The following is a 27,561-nucleotide window of genomic DNA, read 5'->3' as shown; positions in this document are numbered from 1 at the left end:
CACCATCCTCTGCCTGGTGCGACACCTAATTCATGTGTTTCCTTGTATTTCTTAATCCTTTTCTTCAGCCCATTACTTGTCATGGGACTACTTCTCTGCTGTTTCTGTCAATTTCTCTTCCCAATAGGCACTGCGTTTCACATGGAAAAGTTCAACTCTCTTACGTTACAACAAAGATTCACTTCACAAAAGGAATCGACATGCATCACAAGCAACAGCCAAGAACAGAAACAACACAATTCTACCGGAAGAACATTTTGACATCAGAGTTACGGAATATTGCACGTTCTGATGGCTTACAGTGCCATATTTTTGCCTGGTGGCAGAACTTGGAATTAATAATTAGTGTGGCATAATTCATGAGCGCATTGCTTAGTTAGTATATCTACTAGATTTCAGACTCCTACAATCATTACAGCCCATGCTATACCGTGCTGAATACTATAACTTTAATTGTGGACACCTGGTACTATCCAACAGAAATATGGAAACACTAGATACGATTTTATTCCGACATCAGGGCATTTTACATTGTGTATATGCAGGTACAGTGAAAACTATATCTACAGTTTCTAAACATGAGAGTATTAGAAGTTGTGAAAAACACAAAAGAAAAATATGAAAACTTTCCCTCTGGGGCTTATAAAATAACAGACTAGAAAGGTGTGAAAAACACCAGACAACAAATATGAAAACATTTGCACTGGGCCCCATAAAAATAACATACGGTATTTTTGATCACACTCTTTCTAAAACAAAGCTTAATAAAAGCCTTATATTTCAAACCAGTGGGTTAGTAAACATCATGTGCAATTGCAAGAATAGCTTTGACCACCACTTTAAATCTGACAAAACTTCAACCAACTTGAGTGAACTTTCTGAACGATTTCTAATTTCCAAATGGAAAGCGAAATATAAGCACAAACAGGCTCACTGGGTTATTCAGCAATCTCACTGCTAACTGGCAAGCAAAACTCTGACTTGATCCCCAAAGGTGCAACTTACACTGTGAAGTTCACGAATTCAAGGCCTTCCCTGTTATGCAACTTTCCCAGACCTGCCACCTCTGGTGAGGGCTGAGATGGATATCATGGTCCTTTCACTTGGTATGACACAGAACATTTTCAAAGTTAGGAAAAATCTGATTGTACTAAATGGTAACAGCAAAAATTTGTGATGCAATAAGTGAGGAATTTTTATATCGATTTAATACGATGAATGCACCAATGAGGTTTCACTGCATTTGTATCTTGCTGTCATTTTAATTTTTCACTTTTATGCAATAGTAGTAACGACTCATATTTTCGAAAAGTGAACTTAAAATTTTTCTTTCCATTCTCTTTGAAAGTATCATATAAAGCAATTTATAAAACCAGAGATTAATACACTTTAACTAATACTCTGATTTTTAACCTTCAGAGTCAGATCTACCATTTTGAGTAATCTTTACAAATTCTGTAGGGAGAGAAGAAATAGTTACTCTCTCTGTGAAGTTCTGTCATTCCCATATACATAGAAATAACTCGGCCAACCTATGGTACTAACAAAAGGATCCACAGATGTTATGGTTGAGAGGCTGCGGAAGTACAACTGGGCAAACATTCTCTATTAACACTATTCAGAAGGAAGATGTCAGACACTTTGAAGAATGAAGGTATTGGCAAAAGCAATGGAAGGGCCATGAAGGACACTGAGTAAACCATCAGGTAAGCTTTTTTTTTTTTTTTAATTTTTTTTTTTTATATTACCAATGAACAGTGGGAATAGCCTCAATAAATGGAGTCGGTAATGCTGTTTCTCTTGAATTCCAACTTTATCTTCATATTGTGATCTTTCCTACTTTTAAAGACTAGCATTTGCAATGAAATGTCTCAAATATTCCAAGGTAATATGTAAAGGTGATGGAGTTTGGTTAGGCTGCAGTATGGGGCAGGTGGCATTTACAGTACTTCCATTCGTAGTGTATCATCATGCTGTGACTGATTCTATGCACAGCACCAGTAGTAGTTGCGGCCCATACTGCAGGCCAACAAATTCAGTCACATTCACACCTTACCTGGACGTTTTAGTCACTGCAAATGCTATATCACTGAATTCATCTTTTCAAGACATTTGAAGTGCATTTGAGAAAAATGTTTCCCATTTTAAAAAATTTCTTCGTACATCCAAGTGTTGCGAATAGTAACTACTGTACATGGCAAACTACTCTCTTCCTTACATACCATCATGAAACGTTACAACATCTTTAAACCATTGGGGAAATATCGGGGGTGTCCACATTAGCTGGATTACCAGTTTATTAAGTCATCACCCATACTATATATAACTTAATTTATAGATTAAAATATACATATTTATGTAAATATTTGTCAATATTGGAAGATGGATGTGATGATTATTTTGGCATATGCTCTATCTTTGTTTCCAAGAATCAGCTGGCAAAGAAAACAGGGTAGGTCAAAATAGCTTAGCCAGGTATCATCTTCTCCTTTGTCTTTTCCTGCTCATTCAGGGTAGATTTTCTGGAGTCTCTCTTCCATTTAGCTTGGTCCCACACACATTCTTTAGTTCATTCTCTTTCAAATCCTTGTTGAAGCAGTCTAGCTGTTTCTTTCTTGGTCATCCTCATTCTCTGATGCCCTTGACATTCCTACTACCAAACTTACATAGTTGTCATCCCTTTTAATCAAATTGCCATACCATTGCAGTCTTCTCTCTTGTATCTGTTTGGAAATTTCTACTACCTTAGTATTCGCCCGTATTCTCACATTTCTGACCTTGTCCATCCTGGTGACACCACAAAATCATCTGAGAATTTTCATTCTGACTCTTCGTCTCCTCTCCTGCACTCTCTTAATCAACCATGCCTTTGCACCATAAAACAATGCAGGACTCACAAATGACATCTAGAATTTTTATTTCAGTTTTACATTTTTCTTTCGTGGGTGGGGACGCAGGCTAAGAATACACCCACGGTATCCCCTGCCTGTCGTAAGGGGCGACCAAGGGATGATCGTATTAATTAGAACCATGAAACTACCTACTTGTGATTTGTACCACCATGTGGGAACACCGTGGGTCGCTTTTACTTGCGCGTAGTACCACTATGTTAGGTACCAAATGGGTTTGTGATTAGTACCACTTTAGGAGCGACACCACGGATCTGGCTTGCCTATGATTAGTACCCACTATATGAGGAACACCACGGGATAGTGCAGGTCCCTGTGGTTAATACACATATGTGATAAACACCATAGGTTTGAGGTTTGCGTTGCCTGTTAATGGCGCCGCAATGTGCGAAACACCATAAGTCTGTATACCATGTGTGAATTTCATTACCTGTGAGTAGTACCATACTGTGTAGAATGCCGAGAGTCTACATTACTTTTAATTAGTACCGCCACATGACAAAAACTAATGGGTCTACCTTCCTAGCGATAAGTACCATTATGCTATAGACGCAGTCCCTTGGTCAGTAATACTATTGTTTCACATCAGTTTCTGTGAATGCGAGGCATTGCGGGTCGAATCCACTGATTGTTTTAAATTCATATCGATCCATTCATTCTTTGTCTTCACGTTTTGAATTCTGGTCAGTGGAGGATTTTGGATTTTTAATTTGTCATTCCATTTTGTCTCATTTCATACCATTAGGGGCCGATGACGTAGATGTTAGGCCCCTTTAAGCAAAAAGCATCATCATCATCATTACATTTATCTTTCTATCTCAAAGCACTTCAAACATCTTTCTCCAGTTCATCTAGCATTTATCATTTGAAGGATTTCAGAGTCCAAGGTGCCATCTATAGTCATGTTGGCTATGAGGTTCTTGAAAGAATTGTGGTGGATTATTGGGGTCTGTAAAACAAGAATTACTATACAGAACTACTATTTACAGTTAATCAAAACTTTGCTTGGATTTGAGTTTTCCACTCGACAGTTCTTGCACACAGTCCAACACTGGTGGGTCGAACTCCCATTTTCTGCACAGCTTCTTATAGCGTGGTGTCATTGCAGAACAGTTAGTAATAGTAAACCTTGTTGAATTCTGCATGGCCATCTGACAGACTCTCTCCTGATGAAGGAATAGTCACTCATGATCGTCTCATAGCGCTTGTTTCCACTTGTAATGACGCACTCAAGACTGATTGCAGCTTGACTGGCGTGTGCCACTTACACACTTTATAACGGCCCGTAGAAGATTCTACTAGTTTCCACTTCCAGATTTTTTTAGAAGCTTCCTTATCATTGGCCTTAACAGCCTGCTGACTCCTGCTACTGGCTCCATCCATACTGTTGCAACTGCACTGCAATTATCATTGTCAGCTACACATTCTGCCTTGATTACCACAATGCTCCCTCCTTAAAGCTGGGTAGATGGACTTTAATGAAAATTGGTAGGACCTATTCCAATTTTGCATAAGGGCAAGTGGGAACTTTTAAGTTGTTCAAAAATATTCAGTAGGTGTGGGTGGCAGAGGTGCGGGCCTAAAACCTCTATGTATCTCTGATGGAAAAAGTTGCTCATGGCAAAATTAATGTGGAATATTATTTACAAACATTTTGGTTCTATTCCTTTTCCAATACAGAGAGATATAAAGCAAATACCAATGGTAGTCTTGTGAAAGTTCACGCCCAAGAACTTGTGACTAACCCTAAGGAGAGTTGGTATGGAGGTCATTCTGACAAAGTTTTAAGCTTTGTTTTGTTGGGAGAAAAAAAAAGTGTGCATAGTATTATCACTTTCATGTCAGGGTTTAAAAGTCAAGTATAAGTGGCTACATTTCAAGACATTAAAAAAACAGTGTCATTATAGAGGGTTTGAAATGAATAGGCCTACATCAACATACTGTATTTCAGAAAATTGTATTTTCATTTTTTAATTGTTTTCTTGTGCTAACTGTTGAAACTTAAATCAGTGACTTGTACTATAACATGGCTTATACTCTTTACTCAATGGCACGAAAGATATGTTTCTCATATTTAACATTTTTTCAAGCTTAATTTTAATTATCTATATATATAAAATATGAGATTTGTCTGTACATTGCTCAGAATTTAAAAATAATGGTATTCCTGTATCAGTCGTGTCCACAGTATCAAGGAAATGCACTTTTTAATTTTCCATAATTTCTGTCTGTATGTCACGCATCACGAGAAAACAAAACGGCTGAAGAGAATTTAATGAAAACCGGTATGTAAAGTTGGGGAGTAAGTCGCTACAATCTAGGCCATAAATAATTTTATTCACGCTGAGTGAAATGGTAGTTTAGGGGAAGGCCTAAAATTTAATTCTCAGATATTTATGTTATTAGTGGTCGTATCTTAACAAAAATTGGTAATCAAAGTCTAGGAAAAGGTCACTACAATCTAGGCTATAAATAATTATATTCACGGTGAGAAAAATGGTAGTTTAGAGGAAGGCCTAAAATTGAATTCTCAAATATTTGTTGTTAGTGGATGTATCGATAAATACTACATAACTAAAGTTATATAGTTTTAAATTTCCGATCATTTATGTCTTGCACATTGTTACCGTACTGGCTATGATCACAGAGATATTCATGAATTTGGATTTTTGTTACTAAGTCCATATCAGCGCCGAGTCACAAGAAAATAGGTAAACAGAATTTAATGAAAATCGGTATGTAAATTAGGAGAATAAGGAACTACAGTATACGCTATATATCATTTTATAAGATGCCCTAATATCACAGAGTCTAAAAAAAACTAAATGCAAAAGCCTACAGTATAGAAAGCTCATAAAATTGATCAACAATTATATTACATTGACCATAGTTTGTTGTGATGTACTTTGTATCTTCTGTTGCCACTCATCTCCGATAGGATTACTGCTGCATACTGAGTATTTTTTAATTTGCCTTCCGTTGCACCGACACAGATAGGTCTTATGACAACAATAGGATAGGAAAGGGCTAGGAGAGTGAAGGATGCGGCCTTGGCCTTAATTAACGTACAGCCCCAGCATTTGCCTGGTGCGAAAATGAGAAACCACGGAATTCCATCTTCAGGGCTGCCGACAGTGGGGTTCGAATCCACTATCTCCCGAATGCAAGCTCACATCTGTGTGCCCCTTACCACACGGTCATCACACCCAGTCGTACCGAGTGTAACAGCCTGCCTGAATTTGGGCGGGAAGTAGCCGGGGAGTTAGATACTTTCTTCTTTAGCATGTCTTTCCTCTGGTTCATAAATTTTCTGATACTACTGGTACGTAACACTGGTTCATCATAGCATAAGAGCTATTCAATCCCTGATTGGAATGAGCAGTGTGCATATTTAATGGAATAATGGCAGAGGAGGGTTCACGGCTGTCTGCAGCCTGGTCATTCCAACTCTGGAACTTTGAACTGTTAGATCGGCACCGTAGTACTGTTTGTTAAAAGTGAGAAAATATGCGGTTTTTCATTTTATTGCTACTTTCCTACTGATGTTTTTGTAATAACCTATGTTGACTTCAGTTAGGAAAACCACAAAATCAGTCTTTCCGAGAATCCCGTAACGAAGCACGGGTACAGCAACTAGTTATAGAAATAAAATTCACCTCCCATGTAGATACAAACCATGAATATCTGCAACAAACGTTATATCTATAGGTTCAGTTGTTTGAGAACAATGAACCTGTTTGGAAGTTATACAATACCATGTATTCAATTTTTCGTGTGACTGTAAATTTCTCTGTACTTTTGAAAATTAATCTAATACTTTGCCTTTGTAGAAGGAAGAGATCAAATCAAAAGCTGCAATGTAAACTGCAAAGGGCCCAAGAGAGCCAGAAAACGGGCATGCCACAAGAAGCCGCCGACAGGCAGAATCTTGAGAACAACATGAAGGGTCAATAATAATGTAATCGTGTACATGCTTAATGATTGTTCCGTCAATGACTGATTCAATGCTAGTATTATAATAAAAACCATTTTCTGAAGTCCACATTTATTTATTGTATGGCTTTTAGTGCTAGGAGTGTTGGAGGACAAACAGCTTGCCTGGTGTAGGTCTTTATTTGACGCTAATAGGCGGCCTGCAAATCATGATGTGGGATGAGGTAGGGGGAGGGTGAAACCCGGTGTCGGCACGTAGCCTACTCCTGTCGAATAACACCAATGGGTCTGCTCAAAGCTTTAAGTCACCATCACCAGCGTGATATGCCCTCACTCCACATGAGCATAGCGGAGAAGTTTGCAATTTAATCTAGGCTTTTGGTACGCAATCTAGTGATTAGAAATTGTATACCACCACATCTTCAAAAACTTCAAATGCCTTAACAATCATGGCCACCAGGCAGGTTGCGTATGTCCACCATGGCAAACTAGGTAACAGGACTGTGACATATGATAAATTTTCACATCCACCAATCCAGCAAGGTTTACCTTGTTCAGGACCAGGAGCTGTATCACTTCTAACTAGGGATGGGAATTTCTCATCGGAGAGTCTCAAAAATGTCAAAATGAATAGTGTTGTACTCTGTGTGCAACATTTCACTCGGGCCGGGCTGAGTGGCTCAGACGGTTAAGGCGCTGGCCTTCTAACCCCAACTTGGCAGGTTCGATCCTGGCTCAGTCCGGTGGTATTTGAAGGTGCTCAAATACGACAGCCCCGTGTCGGTAGATTTACTGGCACGTAAAAGAACTCCTGTGGGACTAAATTCCGGCACCTCGGCGTCTCCGAAGACCTTAAAAAATAGTTAGTGGGACGTAAAACAAATAACATTATTATTATTATTATTAACATTTCACTCTGGCAGTGCAGCACTAGAGCTATAAAGGATAACATTTTCAGCAAATCTTATGTAACACATGCAAACATTTGGTGTAAGGTCAATTTCCTTCAGATCCTCTTTATTTCTCTGATCTGTTTGCATCCTGTTGTGGTATTTTTTGAGTTGAGATTATACTGTACCAGTTGCTTCTGAAGTCTAAAATTCTGTATTCTCATTATATCTCAGCCCGGCTAAATGGTTAGCATGCTGGCCTTTGGTCACAGGGGTCCTGGGTTCGATTCCCAGCAGAGTCGGGAATTTTAACCTTAAAACCTTAATTAATTAATTAATTAATTTCGCTGGCTCGGGGGCTGTGTCTTCATCATCACCACCACGACGCGCAGGTCGCTTACGGGTGTCAATTCAAAAGACCTGCACCTGGCGAGCCAAACTTGTCCTCGGACACTCCCAGCACTAAAAGCCATACACTATTTCATATACCTCAGTCTCCTCTTATGCATAGTATCAGTAATAGGTTCCAACTCTTTGTACACAACTTTCTGGGTACTATCTGCCACTGTACATCTTTCTGGTATTTTCTGTTGATGCAGGTTTTCCCAATTCTTCTTTCGATCTTCTATACAGCCCTATTTTCAAAGACGTGCAGGTCACCTATAGGCGTAAATTCAAAAGACCTGCAACAGGATCCTATGGAGGCCATATGGCATTAATTTAAATCTTTATAAAGTGACAAGTATTGTACATGAGGCAGATAAAGCTCTAAGGTATCTTGGCTTGGGCAACAACTCTTTATGGACATAAAAACAAACCTATGGTGCAACAGCCCATTAGGGTCTTAACCCGCCAAGCTGATTGCTACCCAGCCATATAGCGTGCAGAAAATGCAGTTCCACGAGGTCAACATGACAATATCCTCAGTCGCTTTGGCTTTCTGAACCATGTCCAGTGCTTCTCAAATTGGTCTGACAAGGTTGAGTGAACCAGGTTCCAGCCTGGAATTAAAATCCTTGGAGTGGCCAAGAATCGAACATAGGGGTATCTGAGTAGGAGGCGAACATGCAAGCCATACACCGTGAGGCCGGCTGCAATTCTTGAGCAAAGTCGAAAATTCCAGAATTTGCAATGAACAGCCGAAACTGGTACTATTTGATGATATAAATGATGTATTGATTAGGTGGAAGAATAAATTAAAATTTGTAAAAAAAGTCATATCCATCATCACAGGCCTAGCAATGAAATTTATTGCAAACACAAAATTCCACAATGTTCAAAGATGTGCATCTTTAGGCTAGATTAAATCATTGCTGTCAGCGGAAATTGAAGCCCAGTCACCCGACTGAGAAGCCGATGTGGTATCTGTCAGCTACTCCCCCAGCTCAATTTCTCCATACATAAATCTTTCTAAACACCCATGTGCAAGTTTAAAACGCACAGTCATTTGTATTTACATGTTCAATGATTATCCATTTTAATCTGTGTTTGTTTTTTAGTAATTTATAATTTATGCTCTCTGGATACAGCGATTGTGTGTAACCAATGATTAGAATGAATTACACTTTGAACCCTACTGACTGTACTGTAAGATTTCTGAACAGTGCAGTTTTCCAATCTTAACCATTGAACACACACAACCCCTAAGCTAGATGGATAGGTGTGAACTAAATACGTGATGATTGTCAACATACAATTTGAAAGAAAAAATAAAATAAAATTGAAAATTTAATTTCCTAAAATAGTCTCTTTTGTACAATATAAAATACACATGCAAGAAAGAACGCAAATGCAAAGAGCACAAGCAGTTTGTCTGTAAATTCTCTTCTTCCATATTTTGCAAGTAGTTTACCAGACAAGGCAATAGCACTGCCCATCGTCTGTAGTTCATCTTGTGCTCCCTCAACATTGCTAGATGATGTTACTGTAACAGAAAGAAAAATCTCCAATCAGTTAATTCCTGAACGTGATAAATATCGTTTAGTTTGAATTAAATTGAATCACTTATGACTAAAAGGGGATAACTATGCACTGATTGGTGCTAAATTAGGATGTTCTGGTACTTTGCCATTTGTACAGAGGGGAATTTGCTTTTATCTATATATATATAAAATAACTTGTCCTGACTGACTGACTGATTCATCATCGCCGAGCCAAAACTACTGGACATAAAGAAATGAAATTTTGGGGATATATTCATATTAAGATGTAGGTGCTCGCTAAGAGAGGATTTTTGGATATTCCTTCTCTAAGGGGGTGAAAAGGGGGGTGAAATTTTAAAATGAGTGTATCTATATCTCAAAACTTTAAAGGTTTACAGATGTAAAAAATGGTATTTAGAATCTTCTTTAAAAATAAGGAAACACGTATTTTTTTGTTTTCAGAAAACTCCAATAGGAGGGGTGAAAAGGGTGAAAATGGGGAAAAATAGGTTGAATGCCTTTAATCAGGATACCGGTACTTATATCTCAGAAACTGAAGATATTACAGACCTGAAAATTGGTACTTTTGATCTCTTTTAAAAATAAAGAAACACGTATTTTTTTGTTTTTGGAAAATCCAATTAATGGGAGGGTGAAAAGGGGGTGAATTTTTAAAATGAGTGAATCTATATCTCCAAACTTTTAAAGTTTGCAGATGTAAAAATTGGCATTTAGAATCTTCATTAAAAATAAAGAAACACGTATTTTTTCGTTTTCGGAAAATCGCAATAGGAGGAGTGAAAAGGGGTGAAAAAAGGGTTAAATGCCTTTAATGAGGCTACTTATATCTCAGAAACTGAAGATATTACAGACCTGAAAATTGGTGTTTGGGATCTCCTTTAAAAATAGAGAAACACGTATTATTTGTTTCTGGAAAATCCAATTAAGAGAGGGTGAAAAGGGGGTAATATTTTAAAATGAGTGTATCTATATCTCAAAACTTTTAAAGGTTATAGATGTGAAAATTAGTATTTAGAATCTCCTTTAAAAATAAAGAAACATGTATATTTTGTTTTTGGAAAATCCTAATAGGAAGGGTGGAAAAGTCTGAAAAAGTTGTCCAACGCCTTTCATGAGTCTACTTATATTTCAGAACCTGAATATATTACAGATCTGAAAATTGGTGTTTGGGATCTCCTTTAAAATAAAGAAACACGTATTTTTTGTTTTTGGAAAATCCAATTAATGGCGGGGGTGAAAAGGGGGGTGATTTTTTAAAATGAGTGTATCTATATCTCAAAACTTTTAAAGTTTATAGATGTAAAATTGGTATTTAGAATCTCTTTCAAAAATAAAGAAACACGTATTCTTTTGTTTTCGGAAAATCCCAATAGGAAGGGTGTAAAAGGGTGAATAATGGGTTGAATGTCTTAAATGAGGCTACTTATATTTCAGAACCTGAAGATATTACAGACCTGAAAATTGGTATTTGGGATCTACTTTAAAAGTAAAGAAACACGTATTTTTTCGTTTTTGAAAATTCCAAATATTGGTGGATGAAAAGGGGGGGGTGAATTTTTTAAAATGAGTGTGTCTACATCTTAGAACTTTAAAATTTACAGATGTAAAAATTGGTAGTTAGAATCTCCTCTAAAAATAAAGGAACATGTATTTTTTTGTTTGCTGTAAATCGCAATAGGTTGGTAATCAAGAATTTTTGGAAATTTTGAAGTTAGTGAAAAAGTAATTAAAATAGATTTAGTCGATAAATATTAGTAACAATTTTGAAATTTCAGAAATTTTCAGAATTTTAAAATAAAGGCCTTATTTGAGATTAATTTTGACATTTCGAATGTCCATCTCTTACTTGATCTACTTTCAAAAAATAAATAAAAAGAAAATATACTCATACTTCTAAAAGTACAGTATAATATCAATAATAAAAACAAAACATAAATTTGGTAGGCTTGGAGAATGGTAAAGTAAATACCCAATAAAATTGTGAAAAATAGTTCCTTCATGTAAATTTACACATACTAAACCTCTTACACCTTTATATACTAATTAGATATTATAAATACCTTTAAGGACAATAAGTTATAAGATAAAGAAAATTTAGAAACCTCATATCCGAGCCAACCTCTTATTTCTAGGTTTAACTTTAATTACCTTAACTATAATTCAATATGTATTCTACCGTATTTTGTTGGGGTGACACAAAGATAAGAATAACTCTTTGTTTTATAAACATTGATTTATGAATATTTGATCCGTTATTAACGATTATAAGATAAAGTTATGTTGATTTTGTACTTAAATAGCTTATGTAGAGCACAACACTGAAGATGTTGAGGAAGTTTATTAACTTCAGGGTGACCAAAAAATCAAAATAGGTGTTGATAGAGAATAGGATGGTAACACATTCAAATCACCCTTATCACTTAGTCAACCCCAGACCTTGTAATTTTTACAATTACGATTAAGGTAAGAAATAAGTAGTTCACTAGTATTAGAGTAATAAGGTGGTTGGGTTTATTGTAAAGGGTGAAAAATGGGTTTAATGACTTTAATGAGGATACATATATCTCAGAAACGAAAGATATTACAGAACTGAAAATTTGTATATGGGATCTCCTTTATAAATAAAGAAACACGTATTTTTTTAGTTTTTGGAAAATCCAATTAATGGCGGTTAAACAGGAGTGACAAATTGGGGTGAATTTTTTGAAAGACTATATCTACAGAATATCTTGGAAACGTAAAATGTTACAGACGTAAAAAGTGGGTGTTTGGAATCTCCTGTAAATGTAAAGAAACATAGGTGATTTGTTTTTGGAAACTCCACTTAAGGGGAACTCAAAAGGGGAGAAATTTTAAAATGAGAATTTTTACAGTATATCTAAAAAAACTTACCATGTTACAGAAGAGAAAAATGGTATTTTTATCTCTATTAAACATAAAGAAACGTGTATTTTTAGTTTTCGGAAATGCCACTTGGGTGGCGGGGGGGGGGGGGTTAAATGTGACTGAAAATGGTGTTGAATTCTTTTAATTACGCTACTGATATCTCAGAAATGAAGGAATTACAGACGTGAAATTTGATATTTGCAATCTGCTTTAAAAGTAAAGAAACACGTATTCTCGGAAAATCCAATGAGTGTGTGTGTGTGTGTGTGTGTGAAATAATTGAAAATTTAATTGACTTAATTGTATGAGAATACATACATCTAATACAAACAAAAGCTGTTACAGACGTGAAAATTCGTATTTGGATCTCCTTTAAAAACAAAGAAAAACGCGTTTTTGGGAGGAAACCATCTTGGAGGGCGGGAGTGTAAAGGAGTTGAATTCCTTTCATGAGGACACATAAATCATAAACTGAAGAAGTTAGAGTCGTGATAATTGGTATTTAGGAGATCTTTTACTATTAAAGAAACACGTATTTTTTGCGGGAATATTCACTTAGTGGGGGGGGGGGGGAGTAGTGTGAAATGAAGTGAAAAAATAAATTATTTTTATGGGGATACTTATATCTCAAAACTGAAGGTAATAGACGTGAACATTGGTGTTTGGAATATCCTTTAAACATAAAGAAACAAGCCTTCTTTTAATTTTTTTGGGAGGGGAGTGGGTGGCGGTAAATAAACTTAACGGTGGTGGGGTGTAGAAGGAGGTGAAACCTATTGATTTTACTGTTCTTAAAGTACTTATAAGGATCCTCCGTTGCTCAGGCGGCAGCGCGCCGGCCTCTCACAGCTGGGTTCCTTGGTTCAAATCCCGGTCACTACATGTGTCATTCGTGCTGGACAAAACGGAGGCGGGACAGGTTTTTCTCCGGATACTCCGGTTTTCCCTGTCATCAGCCATTACAGCAACACATAATAATAATAATAATAATAATAATAATAATAATAATAATAATAATAATAATAATAATGTTCCGGACCGTCGTCAGTTGTGCGGACTGTGCTGGAAACGGCTCCTGGACTGGTAATGACTAAGAATGCAGTCCGGCCGCGGGTTTAGTGCCGCCAAGGCACCCAATATGACACCACGCCGGTTCTCCTGAAGGATTTTATCCATATTAAAAATGATTATAGGAAAATATGGCAAAGATTTAGGGACACAACTGAGCGGGAGGAATACCTGAGCCTAGCCCGGGAAGTACGAAATCGATTGCTGGAAAGGAAGATTGAAAAATGGGAGGAAACATGCCGAAATCTAATAGAAAACGAGTCAGATCGGGAATTTTGGTGGATTCTCGCCGAAAACGAGTCAGATCGCGAATTTCGGCGGATTATATATCTAAAACAATAAGCATTCAATTATAAATTTCAGTATAATACCGTAGCGAAGCACGGGTATCTTGCTAGTTACTAATAAGGGAAAACTCTAGGAGTTACATTTTGTGAAATAAAAAATGTGTGGTAGGCCTGGAATCATACCACAAATGAGATCGTATTCTACAAAAAGATACGGAAATTTTGTTAGAGGAAGCAGTTTCTTCAGTTATACAAGTGGAAAAACCATTAGTAGTATCATTTGCTCCCCTGCAGTTTCTGCACTATAAGTACTATGAGGCAAGAAAATGGGACTCATAGCTTTCAGTTAATGAAATGAAAGCTGGCAACTTTCCCATCAATGACATCCAGTTTCCTACAAGTACTATGCCAAGAAAGTCCCCATAGACAAGAAAGAGAAAGATAATATTGAGAAACTGTTAAAATACATTACAAAACCACAGTATAAAAACTTTTATAGTCTGTTCAAAACATGACCAACCACAGATGAGAATGAGGTTGACTGCCAGCATTTGTAAAGTGTGTGGATATCAAGTAAATGAATTTTGTAATGTGTTTATTGCAATAATTAAATTTTCCAATAATAGAACTGACAGCTATTGTCTTAAAGAATATGTACTATTCTTTAAATATGATTTTCCATTATTTTTGAGCATTTTTTCATGTACTCTCAATAAATAAACTTAGAATTACTTGTTTTCACCATTTTTAATTAACAGAGATATATCCAGATGATAAAAATTATGGTAGCAACCATTGTATATTATTCTAACAGGGTAATAATATCCACAAACATCTTCAGTACGGACTAAGCAATGATAAGAATTGTTATATTTGAAAAGAGACATCTCCAGGAAACTTTATTTTTCAGGAAACACCATTTTTAATTACTTGATTTCCTAATAAGATAGAGACTTCATTTTTTCCATGTAGCATCATCACTTCGAACAAAGTCTGCTTGTCAGGGCGGCTAAAATATCTTGGTGCAAAGAATACCGTAAAAATGGATGGGAGATTTTGGATTTACATCGCTTTTAAACTGAAGACTGGCTCGAAATACAAATTATGCAGAACGGTGGAGGCTAGGTTTCTTTATAGGTACTTAAACATTCAAAATATAATGCTTAATACTTCACAAATGCTGTATTTATTCACAAGAATTTCAAGCATATAATGAGTAGAAAATAAAAATGCCTACAGTGGAGAAAAAAAAACAACTAATTTAGCAGAGCCTGAAAACAAACATAAAGATGATTGTCCCGTATTTCTGAACACACATATTTTCGGGGGGGAAATGTTTGCAAGGACCTATTTGTCCATAAACTTCACATGCTCAACTCGCTAATTAATTTTTAAAAACATTATTACAGTAGAGTTAAAAAACGTAATGTTTTTCTTTGTGAGTTTCAATATTCAGCAGTTGAAGAAGAAGAGAGCACTGTATCACAAAATGCCAGGGTAGGATGTCCTTTACATACAGCCAGTTTATTGAGGAGGCTCTTAATATCCTTGACTTTGTCTTCTTTCAATACATTGTCCAATAGTCGTGGTTCCATTTCCTACCTCTTTTCAGCAGGATGTGTTTGCACACTGCAAAACCATGGGTGAAAGAGCAGAGTCCTGCCACAACCAGTAAGCGGTCACGTGATATGTGCATGCCGAGCGATTGGTCATGTGGAGTAGCGGCAATTTGGAAATAACTGCAACTTTTGGATGTCATTTTAATCGCGATATAACCCACTTTGAAAATAAATATGTTCCCACATGATAAAGTACTATTGTAGGAATACATTTGCACGTTAAGGTTGAAATCTGAAAAAAGTGGAGTTGCGTCGCTTTGGAAATAAGGCCTTCAAGTGTAGAATGTATTTTCCTTCTACTAAAAATTTACTGACTGGGACTTATTCCCTTCTAGAAATACAAATAAGCTGTTCAGTTGTTAGATGGAATAACAATGAATTCTCAACTGTAGGACAGACAACTAGAATGTTTTAAAGTCTACTGTCCATGAAGGCTCATAGCATTTTCTACAATAACAGATCACAAAAACGAACAAGAAAATAAGAGATTTTATGTGCTTCTAGAATTTGTCTCTAGCATAACGAGCAACAATGATGCATTCCAAAGACAACTGTTATACTTGCTGGCGATCATCATTGTCAAATAGAGCTCCAAGTTATTGCAGCATCATCTCATCTGTTTAACTTTTGCAATATGAATAATTATGTCAAAGTGTATATAGACCTATCCATCTTATTATTATTATTATTATTATTATTATTATAATACTAAGAGGAGAACAGCAAACCTCTACGCATTAACTGACAGGTTCACTGATGCCGTATGCAAGAGACGCCTGAAATTCTATGGCCATATCTATAGAATTGACAGCGACAGATTCACCAAAAGTTAATTTAAAGTAATCAACTCAAGGAAGATCAAAATATACTGGCTAGAAGAAACTAAGGCAGACCTTCAAGAAATGAATGTCATGGATGACATCACTGAAGATCATGGAGCCTTTAGTACAATAGTAGCCAAGCATAAATTCGTGGAGAAACCTAAAAAGAAAATTGGTAGGAAGTGGTCCACAGAACGCAAGATGCAACACTGCATTTATAAAGAGATTTTGCGAAGATAAGAAGGTGCAAACCATCAGGTCAACAAGAAGTTCAAACACTCTCTTTGAATGGGTATAACAAAGAATAATAATGTTTTTACGTCTCACTAACTACTTTTGACGGTTTTTGGAGACACCGAGATGCCAGAATTTTGTTCTGCAGTAGTTCTTTAATGTGCCTGCAAATCAACTGACATAATGCTGATGTATTTGAGTACCTTCAAATACCACAGGACTGAACCTGCCAAGTTGGTGTCAGAAGGCCAATATCTCAACCACCTGAGATCTTATTAGACAGAGATTTATGAAACACACTGTGTACATGTATTCAGTCTCATTACTGTAATTTATTTCCAAAAGAAAAAGATCTCAACTTCATTCAAGACTCAAAAACTTTTCTCTTCTTTATTTTCTAGGAGAAACTATAATATTTTTTTTTAAAACAAAGACATTGTTCTGCCAAAGCAATACTGCCAACTCTTTCCTCTACATATGTATAAGGAAGTAACAAGGCATTATCAGCATCAAGTGCTAAAGAATTAATCCTCCTTTAACCCTTTCCCGCCCACATTTTCACTCCGCTTATCCCCAGGTTTCAACCTATTATTTAGCAAAAACTGAAACAGACCGTATTGTTTCAGAAAAAATTAAATACAGTAAAAACTATTGATCACAATGAATTCAAATTTTCAATAACATTAGAAAATATACCATCACATCCATTTCTCTGTTTATTGAGTCATAATGTGTTTTTCACCCCCCTCCTCCTCGTGATACTCGACACAGAGACAGTCTGCATTTGTTACATTCCCATGTTGTCCGAATCCCTCAAAACCAATAATCACGTGATTTTGGAAGTGGAATGATGCCCATGTATATAAGATTTTATTTCATCTGGGCAAGGGTCTCCCCATTCTGTCTTTATCTTACCGGAATGCGACTCTTTGAAGGCTGCATTGTTATATGCGCAATAGGCTATGTCACTGAATAGTTTTTCTCCTCCTAACATACGTAAAAAACAATCTCTTTCCCCTAATACTCTTTCCGAATTATGCGCAGGTTCAACATCATCCATTTAAACATTCGGAGTAACGAAACGTAATATTTGTGTTACCTGACTTGCCGTGGCATTGCCATCAGGTCCGATTTATCGATATTCGTTTTCATTCATATCACTGTTATCACTAAAATTATCTTTGTTGATACATTATTCACTCATTAAAAATTCACCTGCACCCCTACTCAAGGATTCTTTGTCACTTTTTTCGCCCATATGCAGCTCCGTTTCAATATACGCGATATTCAATCCTGCCATGTTTACGAACGAAACAGCTGACCCGCGGAAGTTCAAGACCGTTGCCTAGGCAACTTCAAGACAGATTATCTCTCTTCCTTTATTCCCTAAGACTTGTAGATTGCACTGCATGTTCATAAATGCCTTATAAACACTTTACTGATGAGAAAAATAAAAAACTATCGCACAGATCGCAGACGAATGCAGATAATGCAGCCGGGCGCTTTCGGGCGCTAAGGACCGGAAGGCTAAATGAACAGTCGGGCGCTTTTGGGCGCTAAGGGCCGGAAAGGGTTAACAGCCGAGAATATAATACTAGTTTCCAGTGTTGTCTACAAATATTGTAGGTACATTAAGTTGAGGGCTGGTGATATATCCTCTCTGGTCACAGAAAAGAAATTAAGATTTCTTCTTATACGTCTGAAGAATCACACCGTCATTGAGGATAACCACCCCACCACTAATGATGAAAATGGCTAGGATTACAGAAAATCTTAGATCTTTAGATTTACATATGAAGTGTCAAGTTAAACAGCTATTATAGCTAGTGAAACTGTGCTCCCAGAAAAAGTATCTGTGCAGGTGAATTTTAACGGTGTACTTCCTTAAAACAAGGTAATCTAATGTCTGTTCCCGTCAAATGAACTCTGCTCAAGAAGTGTTTCTTATTTTCATCAAATAAGAGATGTTTGTACAGTGGGAAAAGCCAAGAAGACAACAGCTACCACGGGAGCCAGGACTGTGGTAGGAGTTGGAGTACAGAATGAGGCGACCTTGACGGACACCTCAGGTAAGAGCACCCCTTCAGTCCAAGAGCATTCTCTCCGCTATTGTGGAGGCAACAACGAGGAATGTTTTGAAAGCCATGGCCAAGCAGCTTAAGGTTATTATGGACTTGAACATAGAAGTTGTAAACAATTTAAAGGTGGAAATAAGACAGTATGAAGTTGAAATGATAACCCTTAAGGACGAAATATAGAGAAGTACTGACGCTCTTGAACAATATCAATGCCGAGGGAGTATTTGTGTGTTTGGTATTCCTGAATTGCTAACACTGAGAACACTGATGACGTAGCAGTCAGTCTGTTTAGGGACAAGCTTGGCCTGGACATTTCTGTGCAAGATATTGACAGACCTTATTGTGTATGGAAGAGGGAGTTGGGAATGAAGCACTCTATCATAGTGAAATTTGTCAGTTACAGAAAGAAAAATGAAGCGTAGATAGGCTTAATTTTCTCACGACCCGTAACTCTGCTACCTAGCGCGCTTCCCATCTGAGCAGTCATCTTAAATTACTTCCATCCTAATGACGTCCAGTGTAAAAGCAATAGTAGAGAAATTGTAAAATTATCTCAGTTCCCAGAGGTATCTTATATACCTACCTAAATCAATAATGTCTGGTGTAAGAGAAAACAGTAGAGAAATGGTAAAATTACCTTAGTTCCTAGTGGTATATGAGATAACTACCTACATTAATAAACGCTAGTAAACTGAAATGAATTTCACTCTTACTCAAAGTTTCCCTTGATTTTCTCTTTTTACAACATTGTTGTTCTAATTTCATTACACATATATTTATTTCACTAATACTGTTTACGGTTATTTTTTTCTTCACTAATTTTCATTTAACTATTTACTTCACTAGTAGTAGTTAGTCATTACATAAAGGAATAGGCTAGTAATTATTAGCCTAGAGACTATTCTTCATTACATTATCTATAGTTTCCAATGTTTTTAGTGATAATAGAGCAGATAATGCCCATTACACCTTATGGGTGTAGATTAACTGCACATTATTTTAATCAATCATTCCTTGTACAACTGAATATTTTGAAAAAAAAAAAAAAAAAAACCTTTTCTTGAAATACTAATAAAATATATTTGTATTTCAATGTTACATGTTGTATTTAGTATGGTATGCCTCAAAATGGGTTGAAGTGCAAAAGTACATTTTCACAGGCAGCGTGTACTGTTCTTATATCTCTCCTAAAACGTTTTTCAGACAACATACATCGCTAACTAGCATATATTATCTTGTCTGGGGACCTAATCGTTAAGATGAAATGTGTCTCTTTTAGCCTAAAGGGTGAGAGCTTTGTTGGTTTTTACCCCCTGTGGATGAGGAGTGTCACATGGTGCTGTTCTGTCAGGCCACTTGTTACTGCGAGATAGAAATCGATAAGCGTCATTCTCTTCCTCATATTGAGGGCTCTCCGAATAATGAGACTGTTGTAAATAGCTATGTCCAACATGTGAAGGAACAATTTCTTATATAATTAGTCCTATGTGTGTTTGAACACCCACCATTCCATCAGTGTATCTATGAGGTTTTATGTTTGGACCTTTGTTGCCCATGCTCCACATCTGACTTCTCCCTCGATCCTATAGGAACATACCCATTCATTTCCTTCACTTTTGCCACTTGAACTAATGGTTTCCCTAACCTTCTTCTTCTACTGCTTCTCCCTCCTCTGTGAGGTCATGGGTGCAAACTGTGTAGAACATGTGGATTTGGCCTTGTTTGATGGCTGGATGCCCTTCCTGATGCCAACCCTAATCACCATTACATGTTTCTGTGGTGGTTGGTAGTGTGATATGCTGTCTGAATATGAAGAGAAGAGCATTGGAACGAACAAATACCTAGTCCCCGAGCCAGAAGAACCGGTCAGGAATCGAACCTGGGACCGTCTGACCATTCCGCCAAGGAGTCGGACTGATAGTTTCCCCAATACTGTTTTATAAATCAAAGTCACCAAAGCTGAAATCAATACCACTGACATTATCTAGCACATCTTCAACAAAGTCTGTTGTAATTTTTGCACCATTAATGCCCACTATGTGTCACAAACTGCTAGATACACTCTATTTGTTGAAACCCTAGTTATGAGTGATTTGCTCTAAATATTCAGAGTATGTTACTTGTGTAATCGCATGTGCTATTTATAGGTATGTATGTTATAACATAAACAGACATGTCAGACTGCTGCTTTCGTCATTCATAGCAAAATGCTAACAAACAAATCTACTCAAGCACGAGGAAATTATATTGCTAACATTGAACTATACGTGGCTTTCTTTTATAACGCAAGCGGTAATGTCTGATCACGTAGAATGTACAACTTGAATACATGTTTAACTATTATTGGCATCTTCTTGCAACTAACCTGAAAATAAATAAATAAATAAATAAATAAATAAATAAATAAATAAATAAATAAATAAATAAATAAATAAATAAATAAATAAAGGTTGAGATAAAGCCAGTACCTCAAATACTGATGTAATAAGTCTGTAACTTTATAAGTATGTAGAGAAAAGATTCACAATCACTAAAGTTTTGGCTTCATAAACAATTCACAAAAATTACCAAAGATATGAACTGTTTTCCAATTAAATGTCCAGAGTGAAATCGCAAGGCCTATCGGGCAACGTGCTAGCACCAGCGGGAGATTTAAAAGGCAAATGGTGAATGGGTTAAGTTTATGTCCTCCTTTCATTCTTTTCTGTCTCTCTCTTATTTGCAAATTATATTGTAAATACTTCAGGCGCTATCAGGAATGTATTTAGGATAGTTCTCACTATCAGCTGGGCGCCCATTGAGGCTAGCCCAGTGCGGCCGAGCTGGCGTGACGTAAATGCAGGCAGCTTGTGCAGCAAGCATACATCACAGTGGAGTGAGAGAGCGAACACACTTTGCAGGGAAGCGAGGGAACATTGACGTTCGAGTGTGATTGCGAAGTTCTCCTCCACTACTCACCAAAGTGCTGACTGGGGCACAATATTTAAAATAAAACTCTATAATTGCATTTTTTTCTAAACTTGACCTTTTCAAGATATTCCAGTTTGATTTATAGTGCACTCGATATAAACAGTCAGTTTTATTTTCTTATATTTATTCATTCAAAGAAAACTGACATGTTATAAAATTTGCGTTACAGTCTAAAAAGGTACAAGGTTGAAGCGTACAAGCTACGATTTACAATTCCTTGGATGGGAATGACAGTATTTCCATTTAAAAAATGTAAAATTCCTGTTATTCATTAAGCGAAAGGTAATATAATTACATAATGCAGCAATGATTTTGCGCAGTGTTCTAGTGTTGTGTGACTTCCCATGTGCACAGAATTTCTGATAATAGTATTTAATAGCTAGCCTCTAAATGGTGAGAGGGAGTTTCATTACGAGTGAGGACATAGGTATTTACTATCCAAGATTAAAGTACAACAATGTAAATGTATCTACCAGATAGATGTACAGTATGCTTTCAAATAAATAACCTCATTCATTTTGCTCCGGTAAGCATGATTGGATTGTTGGTGAGTTTACCACATAATTTAAACCCAAACAACCGCAAGTCACAGCTTATCCACCGTAACTCCGTATTCTATTAGAACTGTTTCTAAAGCACCTCTTAAAATGTAATAGTAAAAACTGTAATCCGTTACATACATTATAAAAATATTTGAGGTTGTAGGCCTAACTCTTATTGCATTCGGTCAAAATACATAAATTGAAATTGAAAATAACGTGGATTTCTGCCCTCTTTCTTTCATTATTTTCTGCCTCCATTTCAAACTCAGGCTCGCAGCAGTGATCAAGAGTGACTGGGAGAACTTAGCCCAACCTTCAAGGCCTGCGACGTAGCCACAACGTGACTGTGATTGAATAGCATACGCTCATCGCCTACCAGCGCGCGCACTTACAGTGCTGGGTGCCCGCGGGATAGAATCCCCAGCGTGAGCACCTCTGATCTATAAGTATGTATATAACTTACATATATATGTTACTGGTTGCATTATAAAGGAATTTATGTCTAGCGACAAGAGATAATGTCAACTAATTTACCTAGAGTATCCAGAGCATCAGCACTGCGCTGTGTGGTTGCGGCTAACTGGCGACTGATAGACAGGAGCTGCTCCGTGACATCGCCAGACATCTTCACCAGACCTTCCTTGTCTTTTCTCTTCCTAAAAGATGTAGGGCAGGCATTTTAATCTGACACTGTAAATAATCTATCGAAGAAAAATCATGAATCAATACAAGGAAAATATATAAAAGGCTCAGCCTTACTTCCATATCCTGACAAATATACGAATAACCACAGTGGTTTACTCTAATATTAACTGCCTCAAGGCCGAATTCACAGACAGCACTTACACATAAGTGCCCCTTATAAGCTAGGTTTCATTTCATATTACCCACTTAAGTATCCAACTTATTCCTTTAAGTGTACCTCCTCATATACTTTAAGTGACTTACTTATGTTGTTTGGTAGGAAGATGGAGGATAGTGATTTTGCTGAATATGTTGTATTTCGTGCACAGAATGCTTTCCGTTCACCCAAAAGATACTTAAGAGACATGCAAAATGACTTTCTACTTTGCTTCCATTTATTTTGACAAGAGCATTCATCACATTCCAATTGACCAGCCAACCAAGAACAATTTTTAAGATTACAAAAAGCACTACATATTTTTTTAAAGGCTTGTTTTAATATGTTTGTGTTTTAAAATGTCCTTATATCCCATTTCAATATTTATTAAGATTTTCCTCAATTAGCTGAAGACAGTCCAAATGAGGATCAAAACATGTCCTAATGTCTAACACAACCATTCATTTTTAATAAATAGTTGATACTGCATTGAATAGATAATGGATAAAGTTCTCTTTGAGAATTTTGTTCATATATTGTATGTCAATGTGGAACCAAGATGAAGTTTATCTGTTGCAATTCAATTTTAAGGGCCCCAGGCATATGTTTTCCTCTGACTTGCTTCACATTTTCTTTTGCTACATAGCCCACTTAAAAGATAGCGTGCCGGGCTGAGTGGCTCAGACGGTTGAGGTGCTGGCCTTCTGACCCCAACTTGGCGGGTTCGATCCTGGCTCAGTCCGGTGGTATTTGAAGGTGCTCAAATACGTCAGCCTCGTGTCGGTAGATTTACTGGCACGTAAAAGAACTCCTGCGGGACAAAATTCTGGCACCTCGGTGTCTCCAAAAACCGTAAAAGAGTAGTTAGTGGGACGTAAAGCAAATAACATTAAAAGATAGCGTGACAGTAGGTAGCCTATTTGTTAATCAAGGTACCAGCTCTAAGTTTTACAAATTTCAACTCCATTAATCAAATAGTTTTTACCTTAACATACCAGAAAAGCAAACATACAAACATTTGTATTCATTTATTGCTGCCATTTTTTCTTCAATCACAGTTCTCATGGGAAACCTTTGATATTCTACAATAATACATTTTTTTTTTTTTTTTTTTTTTAGCTTTACATCACACTGACACAGACAGGTCTAATTAATTAATGTTATTATCTTTATGTCCCACTAACTACTTTTACGGTTTTGGGAGACACCAGGTGCCGGGATTTAGTCCCGCAGGAGTTCTTTTATGTTCCAGTAAATCTACCAGCACGAGGCTGACATATTTGAGCACCTTCAAATACCATCAGACTGAGCCAGGATCGAACCTGCCAAGTTGGGGTCAGGAAGCCAGCGCCTCAACCGTCTGAGCCACTCAGCCCGGCACAGACAGGTCTTATGGCGGCAATGGGATAGGAAAGAGCTAGGAGTGGGAAGGAAACAACCGTGGTCTTAATTAAGGTACAGCCCCAACATTTGCCTGGTGTGAAAATGGGAAACATTGGAAAACCATCTTCAGGGCTGCCGACAGTGGGACTCGAACCAACTATCACCTGAATGCCAGCTCACAAATGTGCACCATTAATCGCATGGCCAACTGTTTCAGTATAATGATACTGTATATAGTTATGTTCACTGGTATGATGATGTCTTTCAAATGGTGAAATCAATTTCAAAACCAGTTCAGTATTTTCTGAGATTACCCCTTAAACAGAAACTCACAATCTCTCTCTATATATTACTATAGATACTTTGCACTTAATGGGTAATAATAATTAAATAAACAGATCTAGATTATATACAAAGACTATAAACATTGATAACTGTGCTAAAATAAGAAAATAAATTAACTATGCAATGTGATTTTTAATGTTGCACCAACACAGACAGGTCTTGTGATGATAATGGGATAAGACAAGGCTATGAATGGGAAGGAAGTGATCATAGTCTTAAATTAACATACATCTCCGGCACTTGCCTGGTATGTAAATGGGAAACTATCAAACACCATCTTCAGTGCTGGGGATGGTATGGTTCGAAACCACCATCTCCCAGGTTCAAACTCACAACTATGTGACCTGAAACGTGCAGCTAACTTGTTAAGTGAACTTGTGCTTGTAAGGGGGGTTTACCAAGGTGAAAAGCTGTTTCCAATGATGGTCAGACTCCACTTCTTGTAATTTCATGGTAATAAGTGTAGAACCAGACAAGGCCACATAGCTAGATGCAATAATCAAGACTTACGTATGCAACAGGTTTACTACTACTACTACTACTACTACTACTACTACTACTACTACTACTACTACTACTACTACTAGAGGACCCGTGCTGCTCTGCAGCATTAAGTGTAAATAGGTCAGATAACTCGTCTTGATATCCCTGCCCTTTTCAATGATTTTATAAACATTTAATATGAAGCATGTTATGGTATGCCGCAGTTCGTAGTCGGAATTCGTCCATTCTGAAGTCATCATGCCATCTGTTTGGCAAAAATCCATCCATATATTCGCTTTATAGCCAGCATTTCTTGATGTAAAGCTTGGTATTCTGTCATGGTATTTTTAATCGCATTTCTTCTATACAGAACGGTTGTCTTGTGAGATCACAGGTTAGTCTCGAAAGAGCATTTTTTGCCAGACAGAGATACATGGCCTTCACTCTTTCTAGTGTAGCTAGGTTATCCTTCGACAGGTGTTCCAAGATAATATCTAAGGTGTATGCCATGATGGGGCCTGTGTGTACGTATATTTCTTTTTCACTTAGCCGCATATAAGTTATTAGGTAAGCTCTGCCGTCTGTTGTTGGGAAAGGTTAGAGAATCAAAGAGTATCTAGCAGGGAATAGTATTCTTCCATGATCAGAGGAAGTGTATACTCTCTTGCTTGACAGGTAGTAATCAAACACGGCTGCATGCAAAGCCATTACTTAGGATGAAAATCACGTATATCAGAATATTAATGAATGTGTTAAGTTGCTTAGCAACCCGGTAAGTACAGAATGTATTGCGGGTTAGGGTACACCTTCATCTGCAATTATTGGTGTGATCATTTAATTTGATTTTATGATTACTCAAAGTTGGCTGGACTTAGATACCTATCAATGTCTCATGATTCAACAGCAGGTAATTCTGGAGAGGATACAACATAAATGAAGCAAATCAGTTCAGTAGAACAGACGGACGAATTTGCTAAAGATGTTTTTTTTTCTATTTGTTTTACGTTGCACCGACATAGATATGTCTTATGGCGACGATGGGATAGGAAAGGTCTAGGAATGGCAAGGAAGCGGCCGTGGCCTTAATTAAGGTACAGCCCCAGCATTTGCCTACTGTGAAAATGGGAAACCACGGAAAACCATCTTCAGGGCTACCGACAGTGGGGTTCGAACCCACTATCTCCCGATTACCTAAAGATGTTTTTAGTAAACTCTTTTAATATGACTGTTAGGTCATCAACCCAGAGGCTGGTTACATCCTCAAATAGCACCAACAAAGGCTATGCGGTATTAGGAAAACCACAAAAACCAATGGCAGTATCAAAATGAGGCGTACAAGGCAGGACGAGGAGGGAGGTAGTTTGCCATTGCATTCCTCACTGGGCCAGACAGTGCTATTGTAGCACAACTAACCGGTTAAGCAACACCTTTCATGACACTCAAATGCACTGGTTGTGCTCTGAATGTTATTACTCAGCACCACCCATACCCCAGCAGCTTCCATATTGTCGCAGCCAAGGAAGAGACTGGGACTGCAGTAGAAGCTACACTTTACTCTGGCCTGTGCCAAGAGCTGACAAGAAATGACAGCAGGCAGTTTTTTAATATATAAATTATTATTATTATTATTATTGTTATTGATGATTGTAAGAAAAAACAGACAAAATTATTTCAAGAAATGATGGCAATATCTCTCAGAATTTAGAAATATTGGGCTGATAGAAAAGCAAAAAATTCTCTGTATAACTGACTAGAGTGGTCCAATGTAGGCCATATAAGAATAATAATATTAGTATTATTATTGGCTTTACATCCCACTAACTACTGTTTCAGTTTTTGGAGATGCCAAAGTGCCAGAATTTTGTCCTGCAGGAGTTCTTCTACGTGTCAGTAAATCTACCAACCCGAGGCTGACGTATCTGAACACCTTCAAATCCCATCGGACTGAGCCATGATCGAACCTGCCAAGTTGGGATTAGAAAGCCAGTGCCTCAACCATCATAAATAATAATGATAATGGGAAGGAAATGACTGTGGCCTTAAATTAACGTACAGTCCCAGCATTAGCCTGGTGTATAAATGGGAAACCACAGAACACCATCTTCAGGGCTGGGGATGGTATGGTTTGAAACCACCATCTTCATACTTCAAAAATTTGAGCTGGAAATGTGCCATCTATTCATATGTATTAGTTCCACCTTTCAATACAATATAATTGAAATCGAAAAGTCAACGTTAATATGGAATTCATTATGACATTTATTATATGTAATTAATTAGTTGTTTCATGAAAAAAATGGATAGTCATTTGATTGCTTTATGGCACACC

At 37.1% G+C, this 27,561-nt stretch overlaps 2 protein-coding genes across 2 annotated transcripts in view; one reads left to right on the top strand and one right to left on the bottom strand.

Annotated features, from left to right (window-relative positions):
* The window catches only part of Tmem63 (transmembrane protein 63), a 264,066-nt gene extending 257,175 nt beyond the window's left edge, over nucleotides 1-6,891 (top strand). The window contains exon 17 of the mRNA XM_067151701.2: nucleotides 6,740-6,891. Within this exon, the coding sequence (XP_067007802.2) occupies nucleotides 6,740-6,772 (33 nt within the window). The 3' untranslated portion in view covers nucleotides 6,773-6,891. The remainder of the gene's footprint in view (nucleotides 1-6,739) is intronic.
* Nucleotides 6,892-9,447: 2,556 nt separating this feature from the next.
* Sec20 (vesicle transport protein Sec20) overlaps nucleotides 9,448-27,561 on the bottom strand; it is a 35,936-nt gene continuing 17,822 nt past the window's right edge. The window contains exons 4-5 of the mRNA XM_067150929.2: nucleotides 22,715-22,836; nucleotides 9,448-9,656 (exon numbers count right to left, since the gene is read on the bottom strand). Coding sequence (XP_067007030.2) covers nucleotides 9,469-9,656; nucleotides 22,715-22,836 — 310 coding nt within the window. The 3' untranslated portion in view covers nucleotides 9,448-9,468. The remainder of the gene's footprint in view (nucleotides 9,657-22,714; nucleotides 22,837-27,561) is intronic.

The sequence above is a fragment of the Anabrus simplex genome, chromosome 7, assembly GCF_040414725.1.
Source record: "Anabrus simplex isolate iqAnaSimp1 chromosome 7, ASM4041472v1, whole genome shotgun sequence".
Lineage (NCBI taxonomy): Eukaryota > Metazoa > Arthropoda > Insecta > Orthoptera > Tettigoniidae > Anabrus > Anabrus simplex.
The sequence above is the reverse complement of the archived record's forward strand: the minus strand, read 5'-3'. Positions and strand labels throughout refer to the sequence as shown.